Source organism: Dryas octopetala, chromosome 9 (assembly GCF_963921425.1).
Source record: "Dryas octopetala chromosome 9, drDryOcto1.1, whole genome shotgun sequence".
Taxonomy (NCBI): Eukaryota; Viridiplantae; Streptophyta; class Magnoliopsida; order Rosales; family Rosaceae; genus Dryas; species Dryas octopetala.
In genome coordinates this window covers 6,771,005-6,789,566 of record NC_141374.1, presented here as the reverse complement: position 1 = coordinate 6,789,566, position 18,562 = coordinate 6,771,005, and the positions used below count along the sequence as shown (strand labels likewise).

The 18,562-nt window shown below is 35.7% G+C and overlaps 2 protein-coding genes across 3 annotated transcripts; both read right to left on the bottom strand.

Moving 5' to 3' along the window:
* Positions 1-6,358: 6,358 nt before the first annotated feature.
* Positions 6,359-7,002, bottom strand: LOC147273497 (auxin-responsive protein SAUR76). Its single transcript, XM_086228130.1, has one exon. It carries the CDS (start codon positions 6,953-6,955, stop codon positions 6,563-6,565), a length of 393 nt encoding a protein of 130 aa, XP_086084256.1. The 5' UTR covers positions 6,956-7,002; the 3' UTR covers positions 6,359-6,562.
* A 1,265-nt stretch (positions 7,003-8,267) lies between these two features.
* Positions 8,268-15,427, bottom strand: LOC147273496 (AT hook motif DNA-binding family protein). 2 transcript variants are annotated; one of them, XM_086256995.1, is made up of 6 exons: positions 15,352-15,427; positions 14,432-15,024; positions 14,286-14,338; positions 10,128-10,259; positions 9,199-9,360; positions 8,268-9,005 (listed from the first exon to the last, which is right to left on the bottom strand). In XM_086256995.1, exons 2-6 carry the CDS (start codon positions 14,943-14,945, stop codon positions 8,718-8,720), a joined length of 1,149 nt encoding a protein of 382 aa, XP_086113121.1. In that variant the 5' UTR covers positions 14,946-15,024; positions 15,352-15,427; the 3' UTR covers positions 8,268-8,717. The 2 variants fall into 2 exon arrangements, with proteins under 2 accessions (XP_086113121.1, XP_086113120.1); XM_086256994.1 differs by lacking the exon at positions 15,352-15,427 and having other exon boundaries at positions 14,432-15,105.
* Between the last annotated feature and the right edge of the window lie 3,135 nt (positions 15,428-18,562).

The window sequence follows — 18,562 nt, the reverse complement described above, 5'->3', positions numbered from 1 at the left end:
TCAACTAGAACAGTAGCTAGGTAGGTGCTCCAGATATATATATATATGTAATATGCGAATAATCCTCTCATTATATAATAATTCAACAATACTATGGAATATCACACTTGAGAAACCACTTCCGGCCACTAACCATTATTTTTGTTTAAATAAGTCACTGCAGCCTCTATATATACTTCGCTATGAAACAAGCTGCTTTTCGTCATATGTATGGACAATGAACTGAATATATACATATTTATAAATTTATACACAAATTCTCTGGAGGACGTTAAAGAACGGACATGGGTGTTTTTATGACATTTTGTTGTTTTTTAGGTTATTTTTTACAGGTTTCAACACGTTAGGGTATAGGGTTTTATATTTTAAGGTATAGAATTATTGTTCGAGGTTATATTTTAGGTTTTAACTTAGAATTTGGGCGGTAGTCTAAAACTTGGGAGTTAAAACCTAAATTCTAATAGAGAAACGAGCTAGCTAGAACTCAAAATCATGAGAGTAAAAACCAAAAAATAGGTCTCGATTGATGATTTATATCCTAAATAGTTGAATTTTGCCAAGTTTAAGATTAAATGGTGAAAAAAAGGCCATAAAACATGTGTCCGTAAGAATTTCTGTAAATTTATATATATATATATAAAGTATTATAATAATTAATGTGATTTCCATTGACTTCAATTATATATTAATATTCTCCATTTGGAATATTGTTTATATATGCAAGATACTGCTCAAGATCAAAATGGTTGTTTTTGTATCCGATATTGAAATCAGTACTCCAGATATATGGATGAAACATACTAAATCATCATGGAATTTCATTTGATTCCTTAAAGCACTGAAGGATACAATATTCCTCTTAAGTGGATTCTCAGGCCACATTAATTATATATTTAGGTTAAGAAATGAATAGTGAAAACATTGAGAATCTGGCAACCTAATTAACATTGCATGTCCTCTAAAAAGGTAATGAGAAGCGAGTTAAGAGATGCATGTCTTCTCTCTTTAGCTTTGTGGATATATAACCTTTGGCAATTACGAGAGCAGCCCTTTGCATATACCCTATATTAAAGGGTAATGAATTCTCGATCTGTTTTGACATTATTTAAATTTTATTTTGGTCGTGTAACTACATTACAGATTTAACAGATTCTCCTATATAATAAAGGTTTGGTAAATAATATACTCCAACATAAAGCATTACCTTAAATTTGTAACGCAATTTTGCTGCCTGTTGTTTATATGTATATATGTAATGGATGATGGATCGAGCAGAGATCTTCTAATTTATTGTGTTTGTAATACCTCTTTTACTTTCTTCTTTGACTTTGTTCCTTTCACTTCATGAATGAGCTAGCCTTATATAGTTAGGCACTTCAGCAATGTACGTATTAATTACTGCAGGATCCATCTTTGGTTTGGATCTAAACCCCAAGCCTTATATATCTTCACCCTGTACGTGCAAGTAATCCTTTGTTTTTGTTATAGGTTGGAGCTGTGAATGTTCAATAACCATCAAGTGATATAATATCAGTAGCCATGGATAATTAAATAGGTTGGTACTGTGAATGCTTATAGCCGGATAGATAGAGAAGTTTGGAAAACATGAAAAGGTAGTTAGAACATAGGCATTGATCTAACCTCACCAAATTAAGTAAATAAAATAGGGCAAGTGTTCTTAATTGGATTTTAATTAACAGAAAACTTGGACTAAAATATATGAGCTGACCGGGTCATATGATCTAACAATATAAATTATATAATTAATTTTTCGATCTATGCTTACCCATAATGATTTAATTAATCAGTTGTCACCTTCTATATATATATATAATGATCAAGAGCAGTGGAATATATATGCCCCCACAGATAAACATTAATTTGTACAGGTGTACATTTCCATGAATGTATTCAATTAATAATTAATTTACAACAATCAAATGTAACTAAAGTTCATAAGAGTTGTTTATGGTAGTGTACAGCATCCTAATGGCCACTTCCATGGAGGCAGCAATGATGATGAGCAAAGTACCACGGTGCATGTCCACTTTCATGCTGCTTTAAAGTTACTGGGATTATCTTTTATTTAAAAGTTACTGGATATTTTATATATAAAATTTATGCTTATATATTTTTCATTCTTTAGTGGTCTAGAAAATGGATTAATTACTGTATCCAGATCATGTAAACGTACAATATTAAACTGTTTCATTAAAACACTATGAGTGATTCAATCCCCTACGAATCTTGTTTTTGATGGAGTATGATGAAATTCTAGCAAAGAAGAAATTAAGTAGCACAAACAAGCAAAAGAACAACCCGTACACCAAAATTAATGTGGTTAGGGGTGCAATTTGCCTACTTTCCATGGCGAGCAGTAATAGATTTCACTAATTTCAAGAAAAAATTATAATAATCACACGAACTCTCTCTATTTAGATCTTAATCTCTCTCTCACACTTTTGGCTAACACTCTTAATGTTATTTTTAGGGTTTTTCTGAGCCTTAAGGTCGTATTTATATTTCATAGACCTTTTGGTTACGTGGATCCAAGAATTGGTTTCAGGTGGGATTTCTGGTTGGGTTTTCTGGGTTCGAGTGGGATTTGGTTTTGGGGTTAGCTGGGTTCGGGTGGGGTGGGGTGGGTTCTGGTGAGGGGGGGTGGGATTTGGGTATGCTCGGTTCGGGTGGGATTTGGGTTTTGTGTTAGCTGGGTTCGGGTGGGGTGGGGTGGGTGGGAGGAGGTGGGGTTGGTTCCGATTAGAGGGGAGTGGGAGCAGGGAGCAGGGAGCAGATTGGAAGGTGGGGTAGCCGGGGTGGGTTTTGTGAGAGAGAAAGGGAGGATCGAGGCCGGGGTGGGGTGGGTTCCAGTGAGAGAGAAAGAGATGAGAGAGGGTGCTCAAAGACGGGGGGTGGCCGGAGAGAGAGGAGATTGAATGCTATGGGGCTGGGAGATGAAAGCTGCAGAGAAGAGAAATGAGAAGTGTTTAGAACCAGAAAAGAGAAGGAAAAAAGGGATTAAATCCCGAAAACTTTAGGCAACGAAATCAATGGTTCTGTCGCCTAAAAAGGCTTTAGGTGATGAAAAACATTTTGTTGCCTAAAGTGTGAAATTTTAAAGCTCCATTAAGCCCCGCCAAAATTTCACACTTTAGGCAATGGAACATTTCGTCACCTAAAGACTCTTTTGGCGACGAAATAATTGATTTTGTCGCCTAAAGGCATTAAAATAAATAGCATCCATTCCTTCGACTATGATACCTAACTTCTACATCTCCGATTAGGGTCATTTTTTGTATAGATGATCTCTGAGTGGGGGACTTTAAAAAGAATGATTCAGATTGTTGAAAACATGATCGAGAAGTAGCTTCCACATGTAAATGAATGGATTTGACACTTGAAGACTAAAATTTTATTCACTCTTTTGTTCAAACCTTGTTGTTTCGATAATGGTGAAGACCACAACGTGATTTCAACGATCGGAGCCTGTTCATGTTCTATGTTCATATTCAAACATCATCCTTGTAAAAAATCGGCCTAATCGGAATTCATCTAGCCGTTTGATTATTATTATGAAAGCCACGATCGTTCATACACTCTAAACTTTAAACCTAACTTATTCATCTTCGATTGAGATAATTTTTTGTATGGATGATCTTTCAGTGGGGGACTAAAAACTGAATGTTTGGATCTTTGAAAAAACGATAGATATATGAGTTTCTACATATACATAAACGATAGATATATGAATACACAGCGTGATTTCAACTATTGGAACCGTTCATTTTTTAAGTTCATACTCAAAGATCATCCCTGCAAAAAATCAGCATAATCGGAATTCATCTACTTGTTCGATTAGTATTAGAAAATTCACAATCATTCATAAGTTCGATCGCCGTTACCTAACTTCTACATCTCTGATTGAGCTAATTTTTTGCATGAATGATCTTTGAGTGGGGAACTAAAAAATGAATGGTTTAGATCGTTGAAAACTCGATCGCATCGTATGACACGTACAAGGTCTTTATCTTGAAGCACAAAAAAGCAAACTCGATCGCATCGTATGACGCCTACGAATCTTGTTTTTGATGGAGTATGATGAAATTCTAGCAAAGAAGAAATTAAGTAGCGCAAACAAGCAAAAGAACAACCCGTACACCAAAATTAATGTGGTTAGGCGCGCAATTTGCCTACTTTCCATGGCGAGCAATAATAGATTTCACTAATTTCAAGAAAAAATTATAATAATCACACGAACTATCTCTATTTAGATCTTAATCTCTCTCCCACACTTTTGGCTAACACTCTTAATATTATTTTTAGGGTTTTTCTGAGCCTTAAGGTCGTTTATATTTCATAGACCTTTTGGTTACGTGGATCCAAGAATTGGTTTCAGGTGGGATTTCTGGTTGGGTTTTCTGGGTTCGAGTGGGATTTAGTTTTGGGGTTAGTTGGGTTTGGGTGGGGTGGGTTCTGGTGAGGGGGGGTGGGATTTGGGTATGCTGGGTTCGGGTGAGATTTGGGTTTTGTGTTAGCTGGGTTCGAGTGGGGTGGGTGGGAGGAGGTGGGGTTGGTTCCGGTGAGAGGGGGAGTGGGAGCAGGGAGCAGATTGGAAGGTGGGGTAGCCGGGGTGGGTTTTGTGAGAGAGAAAGGGAGGATCGAGGCCGGGGGTGGGGGGGTTCCAGTGAGAGAGAAAGAGATGAGAGAGGGTGCTCAAAGAGAGGGGTGGCCAGAGAGAGGGGAGATCGAATGCTAGGGGCCGAGCTGGGAGATGAAAGCTACAGAGAAGAGAAATGAGAAGTGTTTAGAACCAGAAAAGAGAAGGAAAAAAGGGATTAAATCCCGAAAACTTTAGGCGACGAAATCAATGGTTCTGTTGCCTAAAGAGGCTTTAGGTGATGAAAAACATTTTGTTGCCTAAAGTGTGAAATTTTAAGGCTCCATTAAGCCCCGCCAAAATTTCACACTTTAGGCAATTGAACATTTCGTCACCTAAAGACTCTTTGGGCGACGAAATAATTGATTTTGTCGCCTAAAGGCATTAAAATAAATAGCATCCATTCCTTCGACTCTGATACCTAATTTCTACATCTCCGATTAGGGTCATTTTTTGTATAGATGATCTCTGAGTGGGGGACTTTTAAAAGAATGATTCGGATCGTTGAAAACATGATCGAGAAGTAGCTTCCACATGTAAATGAATGGATTTGACACTTGAAGACTAAAATTTTATTCACTCTTTTGTTCAAAGCTTGTGGTTTCGATAATGGTGAAGACCACAACGTGATTTCAACGATCGAAGCCTGTTCATGTTCTATGTTCATATTCAAACATCATCCTTGTAAAAAATCGGCCTAATCGGAATTCATCTAGCCGTTTGATTATTATTATGAAAGCCACGATCGTTCATACACCCTAAACTTTAAACCTAACTTATACATCTTCGATTGAGATAATTTTTTGTATAGATGATCTTTCAGTGGGGGACTAAAAACTGAATGTTCGAATCTTTGAAAAAACGATAGATATATGAGTTTCTACATATACATAAACTTGAAGAGTATAATTGTATTAACTATTTCGTTGAAACTTTGTTGTTTCAACAATCATGAATACCACAACGTGATTTCAACGATTGGAACCGTTCATTTTTTAAGTTCATACTCAAAGATCATCTCTGCAAAAAATCAGCTTAATCGGAATTTATCTACTTTTTTGATTAGTATTATAAAATTCACAATTGTTCATAAGTTCGATCGCCGTTACCTAACTTCTACATCTCCGATTGAGCTAATTTTTTGCATGAATGATCTTTGAGTGGGGAACTAAAAAATGAATGGTTTAGATCGTTGGAAACTCGATCGCATCGTATGACACGTACAAGGTCTTTATCTTGAAGCATCGGTTCTTTTTAATTGAGAAATGTACCAAATTTCTCGTTGTTTACCACAAAACTAAGCAATACCTTGACTTTTCCAGCGTAAATTATAAATGAAAAACTTGTGTCTTTCTTTGCTGAGGGAAAGAGTTATTTTTATTGGAACAGGCTTTGGTTTTAATTTGAACAGGACACATACAATTAAGGCCACCATGTACTTCTCCTACACTCAGATCAATTCTCCTCATGTAATTCAGTTAGCAGTTCATTCAGTGTTCTTTTATTTCCTCTCTCTTTAATTAAAAAATTAACAAAAGTATTACCAAATTATTATAGACCTGAAAATTCTGGGAAACAAGTAGTTATTGGTCCAGCTATTTCAATTTCTGATGTAACCTTAACCCATAATATACACATGCATATCTGGAAATTGAGTTTGTGATGATGATGATGATGGTTGATGAAGATAAAGCCCATAAGTAAAGAAAGAGAGAAGTTGAACATTTATAGTTAAAAGGGAGATAATAATGTATTCAGTGCCATGTATATATGTATTCATATGAGTTATAAGATGAACTATAAAATGTTTCTTTACACCAAGAATGTTATGGACTCGTATCAGTGAGCATGGTACCTCTGTTTTCATATATGTGAGTACCTCTGTCTCTTCCTCTATAATCTTCTCTAATTATCTTGAGCGTAGAAGTCCATGATCTCCTTAACATTGAGCTTAAACAAAGAAGAGCAATCATTGTACATCAACCACAACATGTGCTCAAACAAAATAGCATCAACATCCACAAAAACTGTCCTCTCCTTGCTGCCATTCACATGATCAAAATTCACCATCTTCTTGTTTTTTTCCTTGTTCACGGTCTGATCCATCAAAACCCGGAAGGGGTTCTCTTCTAGCACAAAAGGGTCTACCAGGAACTCTCTCTTCTCCTTCCCAACCACCACGGTCACCAGATTCTCCAACTCACCGCCAAACCCATCTTCGGTTAAAGGCCGGTAGCCTAGCCGTGACCCCATGCACCTCTTTCTCAACATGGAAATTGGCAAGACCAAGCAAGCCATTTTGAAATGAGATATTATAATACGTAAACAAGTAGACACAAATATAGGTAGGGGAATAAGAGTGTATGCGTAGGTATGTAAATAATATATTTGCAAATTGATTGTGTATTGTGGAAGTTTGTTTGGTTTTGGGCTAAAATGGGTGCTGCGATTTGCTTGTTAATTTGGAAGTGAAGGCGAAGGAATTTATGGGGAAAGAGCCTGCTTGATAGAGATGGGTTGAATAGGCCAGCCAACGGCTAGAGAGAGAGAGAGAGAGAGTTTTATTTGCAATGAGAAGAGTAGTTTTGTATTTTTATCTGTATTATTTATTGTATGGTTTGGTGTGGCTTTGCTTAAAAAAAAGAGCCGTTGGAAGAATCTCTTGCCTCTTGGTGGTAGAGAATTAGGAAATGGAAGGTCACAACCGAATACACATTAGTAGGCCCAACACCCGCCTGCTGTCTGTTGGCGCGGACCTGATTTTCATGGAAGGCTCCTTCTTATTGATACTGATATTGTGTTTATGTTCGAAACCAACGTTTTAAATTTTTTTTTTAAATTAAACAGGATTTGGTATTTAGAATTTATATTAAAAATTTAAACACAATATTAACAAAAGAATCAATAGAAAATCCGAAAACTCGTTTTAGAGACCGTGGTAAACTGTTGTGAAACTTCAAGAATATGACGCGGTTTTGCAAGGTTTGACAGCAATTAATTGCCTTGGTCGGCAAAACTTTGTATTGGTTTTTCTAAGCATTGCGCGTGCCAACAGTAGTGTAGTGTTGTCAAACTCATTTAATTGAGGATGTATTCAAATGCTATTCACTTAATAATTGCCTAGATAGAGTTCTGGCTGCATTTCATGTACAGATGCCAACTTTCTTCAGCTGGTCTGCGCATGCATTAGGATTCTCATAAATTGTTAAGGCTACTATGGTAATGCTACTAATTTTGGTTTTTTTTTTTTTTTTTTTTACTTTTAGTTAAAGATATAGAAAGCATGAAATTTATTCAGGTGCAACAGATGTTTGCACTGTGTGAATGTCTCACACCAAACGCTCGGTGCTCGGTGTATGTCCGCACCTAATCGAGCCCGTAGAAAGCATAAGGAGAACCAAACAAGCAATGAGATGGTAATGGTGAAGAATAGAGAAGATGACATGTGACTTAAGGTAATCTGTAGTTCACCAATCTTTTGTTTTGGCTATCACACCTTTATGACACTTTAAAATGGTGATAGACATAACAGAAATTAAATTTTGATAGAAATTAAAAACAATTTATGCAGCAAATGAGACTGCTGAAAATGCAGTGAGCCAACTGAAACTTTGGGAGAGAACTCGTAACAAGTTTCCACTCAGCTTTGAAGACTGATATCAAATTTTACACTCCTAACACAATATTACATATTAAATCCAGATACTCCTAGCAGGAACCAAAGAAATATGAAACCAGGAGAAAATTTAAAAAGAGAACTCATGAGAACCTAAGTGACAGAAGGCATATTCTGAGCTATCCACGATAGCCACGTTTTAATCATATAAAAGAAAAAATGTTAACTACCTGGAAAGAAAAAAAAAAAAACTCAAATCCTAGAACTAAAATAAACCCCTCTGAGTTGTTTTGAACAATGCACGTAAGCATTTGGAAATGACCCCTACCCACTATGCAGAATAATGAAGCCAATACCCCAATGTGCTGTACTGGTAATTAAGCGGGAAACATCATCTTCACTGTTGAGCTTGGCCTGCCCATAAGTGTTATCTGGGGAACATCTTCACTGTTGAGTTTGACTGGCCCATAATGGGTGGTACATCTGCATATTATGAATGGGTTGACTAGTATTACTGTAGAGCATAGGTCCCCTGTTAAGAGGGCTACTACCATTCTCATCAGATGATTCACTTGAGCCTCCTCCTTGAGAGGAAGGACTGGCTGGTCTCAGAGCTGCTGTCCCAGGTGCACCAAAGTCCAACATTTGAGTTGGTGGAGGAGAAGAAGGCCCGGAGTTTAAAAAATTGGAGTTGGATTTTTTCCCATCCGCGATAAAACTACCCACAATGACCTGGAAGTGCATTCAAATAAAGTTGAAGTACAAGATGAAATGCATTCATCGAATCTTCGTGTGTTGAAAACTTCTCAATACAGTTAACACAAAATGTTTCTTGCCCTTAAAATCTTTTTATAGGTGCAGAAGGTGGACATATCATCATAAATTCATAACTGATACACAAGCAAATAGTAGCAAAGTGATATACCTGTACAGGTGATGCTGCTATTAGCATGCCTGCAACTCCACCACCCAAAACTCGACCATCAGACCCTGCCAAGGACACACTCAGACCACCACTTCTGCTGCGATTACCATTATTTTCAGAAAACAGGTAGGAACCTGACAGAGAAATAATCTCATATCGACCCTGCAAAAGAAAAAATGCATACATAATATGAAGATAAAAAAAACTATCCACAAGTATGGGGGTGGGGGGGAGGGGAGGATCTCAAACCCTTGGGCCCCTTGGGTATGCAATTGCCACGCCTTGGGAATGCGTTTATTGCATTATTTATGACTAAATCACCCTCATTATAAATTAAAAGTAACAGTACAAGTATGAATAATTTTATACATACAATCTAAGGGTACTACTGGAAAACTGAACGATCTTGATTCCCATTACTACACAAACCAAACATTGGAATGGAAATATATTTTCTGGTTACCATTTCACGACATTTCAAAACACTGGAATGAAAATCTTTCATTCTCATCCCCCCAGGAATGGGCATGAAATTACATTCTCACAGAACTCATTCTGCAAACCAAATGGAGCCTTAAGGGAAAATGTGCCATATCAAAACTGAAGAACTAAAACTCAGTGGCATCTCTATTAATGGACAGTCTATATCCAACCTTTAAATACAAGTACTTAAGGCAGTGCAAAACATCTGGAACAATGTTTTCATGTGCTTTGATCTCATTGTGAAACCTTAAAACTTGCTGGAAAAGAGTATGTGTTTAATTCATTATCCATTAAGGAATCACAAAATACACAATATGTTATCTCAAGTCCTCATCAAACTAATTTCTTGTTTTATAGGTATTGTAAAATCAGTATATACACATACAACCAAATCCAAGTTCCTATGGCAGTATATAAATTAAATCTTATAAAAATGTCAAAGGTACCTCATAGGTGACAGTACCACCAGACATTGCTGGCTGCCGAAGAGTAACGTTGCAGATGGCACCATTTGCAGAGAGAATACAAACTGTGCGTGGTCCTTGCTGTGAAAAGGACATAACCTTTGATGCTATATCCTACAAACCATAAGGGCACGCACACAAATGAGAAGGCATGCCATTACTGGACAATTCGTTATGCATGGATGATGAGATTCCATTGATACAGACTCAATTCCAATACACTTATTGGAGGTATTCAATATATTTATAAAGCATGCAGAAAACTAAAATTGGGTATAAACATAAGAATTGAAAATGAGAACAAAGTCCCGAAGACATAATTAAATACCATAAAGCAGTGCATATATAGAAAATAGAAATTTATTTTCAGCTTCCAGTTATCACAACAGTCAACCGTCAAACAAATATTTGCAACAAAAATTTCTTCTATTAGTATCCTGCTTCTGAATAATACATATATATATGGATTCTAAATTCACAATTATTGATATCTAACACTTTTAAGTCATCTCATATAGTCCCAAATAATCCTGGTTATCTCAAATTTTTGACCTCCAAGTCTCCAGCCAAAGATTGAGTACTATGAAATGAATCATTAATCAAAACACCAATAAATAGAACATTTTACCTACAAAATATGACCATGAGATGGAGAATAATGATTAAGTTTGCAGCCAGAGAAAACAATATCTCTTAAGGTACTAAAACTTACAAACTGAATGTTAAACACCATGCCTGCAGAATCCCCTAGTTAAACTAAGCTATGATTATGTTTGATATATCTCATTGGAGGCACAATGGAAACAAAAGGCAAGACGTATTCATTCTTTTGAAGCAAGGGTTAAAAGTGGGAGAATAGCTTGTGCTTCATATTCTATATCACTAACTCAACAGATCTCCAGCCTAAATCAGGACCTATCTGCACATTGCATACATTTATCATTTCAGCATGTGGTTTGGATAGATCTCACAAGCCATCACTTGCAGGGGTTGAGCAAATCACGGTGGAAACCGACCAACCTAACCCAACGCAGTTGAAGCAGGTTGGTTCGGTTTTCAGTGTGAATCAGGCTGATGAAAGAGGAACCCAATTTCATTCACATAGGTTGAAGGGTCGAAGAATTTAAACTCATAAAATCAACCCGAACTGATATGTATTTTAGAAAGGAAAAAAAAATTAAACATATCATGTGTCTCTTTCTGATTTTTTATTACTAAATGCAGATGTGGTCATTCCCATAGCGAATCAGTCTCACAACTTAACCCTAATCCCTGATCCATTTTCATCAGATGTCTTATTCTTCTTAATTCTCAAACCCTTACTCCCTAAGCTGCCTCTCTTCCCTCTCACTCTCTAGCTTTCCTTTCTTTCACCCTTGCAGCACCGCTTATATCTGTTTTTTCTAATTCGTTTTAGATACATTTAATTTTGGTTTCTTAATTGCTTCCCAAAGTTTTGGTTTACTTTTTATTTCATATTATACTAAACTTTTTAGGAGAACTGCAATATTATGGTGGTGCTAATTGTATTGAGCGTATGCTACAGAAGAGGAGAAGTTGTTATCATTTTTTATAGAACTATGTTTCTTTATTGTCTTAACAAAGGAAAAAACTATGTTTATTTATTGTGTTTTAAGATGGAGCAACTATACTACTTTATTGTGATATGCATTCAACCTAAGATTTTAATCTTGGTTTTTTATAATTTAGATTTTAAATTTTTCTTAAAATGGACTTGACTTTGTCTTTAAACTTTTATATCTTGGGTTGTATTTATCTATTTATTTTTAGTCGTTTATAAGAAACAAAATTTTATTAATAAGTGAAAAGAAAAGTACAGAGTACAGAATATGATGAATAAGAAGTCAATCAGGAAAACCAGCTAAGAATCAAAAACAGGCAAGGCCACACTAAACCAAGACCAGATCAACAAACACCTAGTCCAAAATATCAGACTAACCTATCTGTAAAAGACTAAAGGGGCCTCCTTAAATGTTTAGACAAGGAAGCCCAAAGAGAAGCAAGAAAAAATTAATGCTGTACCAAAATGAAGCTAATTCTTCTTCTTTGTCATAAAAAATTCTTTGTACTAAGTCAGTTCGGTTGATGGGTTGGGCTCCAACCCACACCAAACCAACCCATGCCCACCCCTAATCACTTCAGTATGTAGCTTAAAGGAATCTCAAAATCTTAAGCTTGAGATATCTAATTACAGATTTTGTAACATAAAGCAGCAGTGTTGCTCATCAGAGGCAAAGATGGTTGTGGCAAATATGGACAACATTTGTTTTCTATGTGAACCAACAGTCAGAGGAGAGATGATTTCTTAACTAATAAGTAAATAATAATACAGATATCTTGTACTTCCCCCAAGCATGTACTATTGCCCTCAGCACATAACATCAAAACAAGTAAATATTTTGCGATAATTTGGCAACTATGGCAACAATGGTGTCATCACCATGATGCGAACTTCAATAACACGGGTGGTAGCAACATCATAGACCGCTGTACATCTTTATATAGACATCATACCTTACGTCAACATGATGATGAGTACAGAATGTTCTTACATTTTTCAAACATTATGAAATATAGATCACACTTAAGCCTGTAAATGTATGCACTTGTGAGTTGAAGAATGGGATTTATCACGCATAGCAAAGATGAGCTCCTAAGCCGATGGGGGCATATCTCTACTACATACACTACTGTGGATGGAGCTAGCCAAAAAAAGGAATGGGACGTTTGGGGGATGAGCAGCAGAAGCAATACTCTTTGCTGATTACCATTATATTACCACATCACATTATATTTGTTCATTTTCTTTTCCAGTCTTAAACTGCCAACTACAACAGACTATATTAGAAGAATCTTCTTTACTCACAGTTTCCTCCTTGGCCGAGACAACAAGATGCACCAGCATCTCTGTCTGGTTAATTTAACAACTTGAACAAAGACACTTTCAATTAAATCAAAATATATCTTGGAAACATACAAATATAAATGAAGAATTAAGATATCACCATTTTATCGTGAAAAATTGGCTGGAAAAAAAAAATTCACAATAAATTTGATGTTTAATTGGAAAATATCGTGCCTTGTAAATAACAGAATCTTCTGCAAAATATTGCAAAAAATATCAATACTTAAGACATTGCCTATTATACCAACCAAAACAAATTCTAGAAAAAGAAAGTCCAGAAAAAGAAATTCTAGAAAAGGATTTCTGAAAAAGAAATTCTAGAAAAAAGGAAACGTTTCCTTACCATAAACCAACACAACCAAGAAGTTACTATGGAAGTGCGATTTTCATTAGGTGAAAAAACAAACAGGACAAATGTGATGGACCCATATATTACAAAATAGTTAAGTAATTTTCATTCCTTAAAAAGCAAAAGTTGAATGATTTTCACACTTTTATAACCTAATTTCCTTTTACTTTAATGTAAGCACATTTGGTACATCAGACATCATATCATAATGGAAAAACACTTCCAATGCATTTTAAATAGAATTTTAAAAGAATACCCGTTGTTCTTGGCTGCTGTATGTTTTTCATAAATGTATTTTTATATTATGATGATGAACACATAGACCCTGAAGATATGACATGATTTACCAATTGCTATACTAAAAAAGAAACAAATACACAGATACACAAACTGCAGCATGACATGACCATTTTTTCAAACATTTAATTAACAGATTGCACATATATTCATTTTGAAATCACAACACTAAAAAATACAAGTAATCACATAATCAATAAACTAAAATTTATTAACAAATCAATACCCTCAAAATAATTTACAATGCCATTTTATCATGCAAACCAATATCCTCAAAATAATGACTACAATAACCACGAGCACTTTCCAAGGCCATAACAATACCTATTTCACCATTTCAATCATTAGAGTCACAACATTGAAGAACATCCTTTTTTGCACTACATAACATTGAGTATATGTGAATAACATTCATTATTAATAAATCACACACAGACAACCCCATATATGAAAACTTCCTTGCAAGAAGTACAATAAATCACACTTCATTAACTACAATTTACTCAACATAAGAAACTTGGCATCAAGAAAGTCAGTACTTTTAACATCAAGAAAGTCACATATGTACCTCGCCCGCTTGCACCATAATAACATGAGGCGTGAACCCAAGTCCACCGGCTCCTGCACACCACAAAACAAACACTAATCACCATAATGTACTATAAATTGACACTCAATTTTCTTATAAGAATTCACACTGAAAATCCCAATTACCCAAAGCGTCCAACTGCTTCTTGCCGGAACCGGGCGGCCGCCCCCGGTTCTTCTTGGCAGGGGGTTCCGACGACAAGGTGCCACCGCTCGACTCGCCGTGATGGCCGGCCGGCGGCGGAGCAGATGCAGGAATGTGGGTGGGCGCCAATCCCAAGGCAATGTTGCCGTCGGGCGAGTACTTCCTGGGCCGCCCCCGCTTCTTCTTGGCCGATGCCGCCGAAGAAGAGTCGATGCTGAAGCCTCCGCTGCTGGCGCAGGGCCTCAACGATCCGTCACCGTACGGACTGCCACTCAGAGAATCCAGTTGCGGTTTGGATGTGGGCTGCTGGTGCTGGTGCTGGACCACCGCGTTGAACGGGAATCGACCCGCATTCGACCCGCCCATCATCGCACCCGAGTTGGGGTTTATGTTGGTGTTCGCCATGGCCGACGGGTACGAAGTGGGGCCCACCATCATGTTCGGCTGTAGCGCTGGCGGCGGTGCCTGGGGTTGCGGTCCTTCCCGTGAATCCATTTACGGGGGGAATCAAGAAGGAGAGAGCTGGTTTTCCGAGAAAATGTTACTTTTTGAGAGTTAGAGACCTACTTTGTTCCTGAGAGAGAGAGAGAGAGAGAGAGACTACTGATGGAATTAAAATAACTAGCAAAGAAAAAGCGTTTGATTTAAAGTAGGGTTTAGATTTTAGGGTTTTAGTATTATAGCCTTTATAGGTATCCCTTTTATATAAGATGTTCTTATTTAGAGGGCAAAAACAAAAAGAAAAAAAAAAAAGATTTTTCCTTCTCACCGCATACCCTTTTTATTTAATTTATAAAATGACAAATTTAACCTAATATTAAAGTGGCAAAAAAAACCTAATATTAAAAAATCATAACACACAATTTTAAAAGTTGAAAAAATAAAAAAGTCGAAAACTAACCATGCCACCGCTCTTGCCACCAGTGATCAGACCTCATTTAGACGCGTCTCCTCCCATATATCTCCCTCTCCCTCCCTCCCTCTCTCTTTTTCTCTCTCTATCTTCCTTCATCATATCTATATTCACACCCTCTTTGTCAAACGAAAAAGGAGGTCGACGACCATGCTGGCCTCAAGATCAAAAGTGAGTGACCTCAGACTTAGAGGCAGGCATTTTTGTCCTATAAGGAAGATGCAAAGAGATAGAAAGAGAGAGAGAGAAAGAGAGAGAGAGAGAGAGAGAGGAGGGAGGAGATGTGCCGACGATGAGGTACGGCGGTTGCTGCAAAGGTGGTGGGTCGGGTCTTAATTAGGCTCAATTCTTGATTTTGATTTTGATTTTGATTTTGATTTTGTATAGTGTGGATTTTATGGAAATGTTAGGGTGTTTCAGTGTTTGTCATAAATTACAAATACCAAAAAGAGGAGTGTGTAGTGGGAAATGGAGTGGTGTTCAAAAAGCAACCGCATGTTCTCAAATGTTTTTTCATTTGTTTTTATTCTGATCAATTTTTTTCTTTAATCACCAACCATTATTGCAACATTAAATAAAAAATAAAAAAACTATTATTCCAATAGGTTTAATTACATGAACACTTCTTGAGATCTTTCGTGTATTTACATACACTCCCGAAGTATAAAAAATTACAGCGAGACCGTTTATGATTTCATATCATTTTCACATAATCCATTGTTAAAATCTTGTCAAAAAATTGTTGACATCGGTATGAAAACATCTCTAAATAATTAATTTAATCTTATAGTTATTTATACGAGCACTCCCTGAAGTTTATTATGTTCTTACATAACTACTTGAGATTCTAAAATTACAGTACAACTTGATTTTAATTAAATTACATTAAGATCCCTTAAGATTTTAACACATTTTTGCATAATCCTTTAATAAAAAGCAAATGTGATAGAATATGGTAAAATACTAAAATAAGCTCAAAAATACTATTTGGCAACTATATAATATTGCTGAATATATTTCCCTCTCCCATATATCTCCCTCTCCCTCCCTCCCTCCCTCTCTCTTTTTCTCTCTCTATCTTCCTTCATCATATCTCTATTCACACCCTCTTTGTCAAACGAAAAAGGAGGTCGACGACCATGCTAGCCTCAAGATCAAAAGTGAGTGACCTCAAACCTAGAGGCAGGCATTTTTGTCCTATAAGGAAGATGCGAAGAGATAGAAAGGGAGAGAGGAGAGAGAGAGAGAGAGAGAGAGAGAGAGAGAGAGAGAGAAGGGAGGAGATGTGCGGACGATGAGGTATGGCGGTTGCTGCAAAGGTGGTGGGTCGGGTCTTAATTAGGCTCTATTCTTGATTTTTATTTTGATTTTTATTTTGTATAGTGTGGATTTTATGGAAATGTTAGGGTGTTTGTCATAAATTACAAATACCAAAAAGAGGAGTGTGTTATGTGTAGTGGGAAATGGAGTGGTGTTCAAAAAGCAGCCGCATGTTCTCAAATGTTTTTTCATTTGTTTTTATTCTGATCAATTTTTTTCTTTAATCACCAACCATTTTTGCAACATTAAATAAAAAATAAAAAAACTATTATTCCAATAGGTTTAATTACATGAACACTTCTTGAGATCTTTCGTGTATTTACATACACTCCCGAAGTATAAAAAATTACAGCGAGACCATTTATGGTTTCATATCATTTTCACATAATCCATTGTTAAAATCTTGTCAGAAAATTGTTGACATCGGTATGAAAACATCTCTAAATAATTAATTTAACCTTATAGTTATTTATACGAGCACTCCCTGAAGTTTATCATGTTCTTACATAACTACTTGAGATTCTAAAAATTACAGTACAACTTGGTTTTAACTAAATTACATTAAAATCCCTTAAGATTTTAACACATTTTTGCATAATCCTTTAATAAAAAGCAAATGTGATAGAATATGGTAAAATACTAAAATAAGCTCAAAAATACTATTTGGCAACTATATAATATTGCTAAATATATTTTTACTTTGGAAATGTTCTTTTATTATGTAATTTAGTTTTTTCGAAATAATTCATTTATTTAATTTGGAAATACGGTATTACATTACATTTAAATTAATAAAAAGTTTAATAATTACATAATGCTTGGGTTGGGATTTTACTTTTGTGTTTAGTCAATCAATTTTCATATTTTGTTAGCAGATTGGTCAAAAGAGTTGGCCCACACGTTGGTTATTTGGGCTTAGAAAACTACAAGCGTGCTGCCTGCCCATCATCAAAAGCTTCGTTTTTTTTATGAATTTTCAGTTGGATTTGAATTCCCGTTTTCGTTTTGGAGTTTCTTGTTTGAGATTTTGGACAATTTTCTTTGTATCTAATCAAGCTTGATCATAGCGGCCAAACAAAAATCAAGGTTGATCAGGGTTGTTGGATTTTCTGCCATGTTGGATTCGATTCTCCCTTGGTATTAGTATTTGAAATCGATATGGTTTCTAGTAAGGTATATATACTATTCTTGAATGTTTTTTCTAAATTATTTTGAATTTTTTAGAGTTTTTGATTGATCTAAATAAATATTTTGTTGATTTTAATTTGGATATTTAGGTTTATGAATTGATATTGTGATTAAGAAAATAATATGTAATTTTTTTTTGTTTGATCTTTTTGAATAATATATTAGTTAGATATTAGATTTTTTTTTTGCCGAGATATTAGAAAATTAAGATTAAATACCAAATATCAATAGTTTTTCAATAAAATAGCAAAATACTAATTTTTTTTAGTTTAGGTATTAACTTAGAGCAAGACATTTTGAATTAGGTCACAAACTGTACGAAACGTGAATTTTTTGACATTGAATGCTTAGCCAAAGTACCGAGCCTTTGGTGGTTTTCCGTTACTTTTTTTCGGTTTGCTATATATCAGTGACGACTGTATGAAATTCATGAAAATTCAAAGTTTATAAGGGTTTAATGCTTTTGATTTAGGCTTAGGGGTTAAAGTCCTACAATCTAGGGACTAAACATTAAAGTTTAAGGCTTAGTTTGAGATTGCTATGAGAAAAAACAAATGTAAAAGAAAACAGCTGTGAAGTAAAGTCAGCTATAAAGTAAAGCAGTTGAGTGTTTGGTAAACTATATTTTCAAAAGTGTTGTGACTACAAAAAGTAGTGTGAAGGTGTTTGGTAAATTGTAATGTAAAACTGT